This window comes from Frankliniella occidentalis, unplaced genomic scaffold (genome assembly GCF_000697945.3).
Source record: "Frankliniella occidentalis isolate FOCC.00 unplaced genomic scaffold, Focc_3.1 Scaffold1290, whole genome shotgun sequence".
Classification (NCBI taxonomy): Eukaryota; Metazoa; Arthropoda; class Insecta; order Thysanoptera; family Thripidae; genus Frankliniella; species Frankliniella occidentalis.
In genome coordinates this window covers 1-1,024 of record NW_026268394.1, presented here as the reverse complement: position 1 = coordinate 1,024, position 1,024 = coordinate 1, and the positions used below count along the sequence as shown (strand labels likewise).

Below are 1,024 nucleotides of genomic sequence, written 5' to 3'. Positions count from 1 at the left end.
TTATTATTAATAATTGTATCAAGAACAACTATATACTTCCTCTACTGTCTCGCTGGTGCTGCGGGGCCGACCTGCGGCGCTTATCACAAACCATAGCTAGCTACTCACATTACTCATTATTTCACCCTGCGCGGCCCGCTCGGCGGCCTGTCCGCCCGTTGTGGTGTGCCCTACACCTTGGTCCTCTTCGGTGTATTTTCACCAATGATGAGTTCGACACGAAAAACAAAATTGACACACACGTCAGTTTGACTGAAACAGGTCCTTTCTTAATGTGACGTCACACACTTAATGTCTCGTCCATTTCACTCGAGGATATGGTACACGTTTGGGCCCTTTAGTTCTTGTTCTAGCTGTCTGCCGGTCAACCACGGCGGGCAGGCATCACTCCTTGGGCACGACCGACACGTACACGGGCCTGTACAGCACGACGGTCTCCTGCGGGAGGCTGGTGCTGCCGTCGTACACCTGCCCCAACAGGAACTCGGGGCCGATGTAGGTGCCGCCCTCAACGTGCTCGCTCGCCACCTCTAGAGAGAGAGAAATAAGACTGTTCAAGTGAAAACGGGAGGCACATGCGGTACCACTCACTACAAGCACTGGACCCGTACGCACCGTATTGAATGTTGGGCTGCTGCGGACTGTTGGGGATCCGGAACGGGACCGTGGCGATGGTCAGCGGGAAGTGCATCTGCAGGTCGTCGCCCGAGCGCTCGAACTCGAGGTTGACCTTGAGCACGTAGTAGATCTGCAGCAGCCGGCACACGCCGACCAGGGAGGGTGGCATGACGGGCAGGCGCAGCGTCCCGCCCGAGTCCCAGGTGCGGTGCGTGTGCGGGCCGACCTCCTCGCCGCGGTACTCCAGCACCAGGTGCTGCAGCTCCTTGGTCACGCCCAGCATGCCCCGGTCGATGAAGTACTCCACGTACTGGACGGGCGCGACAAACGATTAGAGAGCGGTAAAAAAACCAAGGGAGTACTTCAGTCACAAAAATAAATTCAGTGCACTCCCTCAAAACAAAAC

General features: G+C 56.3%; 1 protein-coding gene across 1 annotated transcript; it reads right to left on the bottom strand.

Moving 5' to 3' along the window:
- Positions 1 to 14: 14 nt before the first annotated feature.
- Positions 15 to 950, bottom strand: LOC127751836 (uncharacterized). The gene is made up of 2 exons (XM_052275979.1): positions 616 to 950; positions 15 to 530 (listed from the first exon to the last, which is right to left on the bottom strand). Exons 1-2 carry the CDS (start codon positions 899 to 901, stop codon positions 385 to 387), a joined length of 432 nt encoding a protein of 143 aa, XP_052131939.1. The 5' UTR covers positions 902 to 950; the 3' UTR covers positions 15 to 384.
- Between the last annotated feature and the right edge of the window lie 74 nt (positions 951 to 1,024).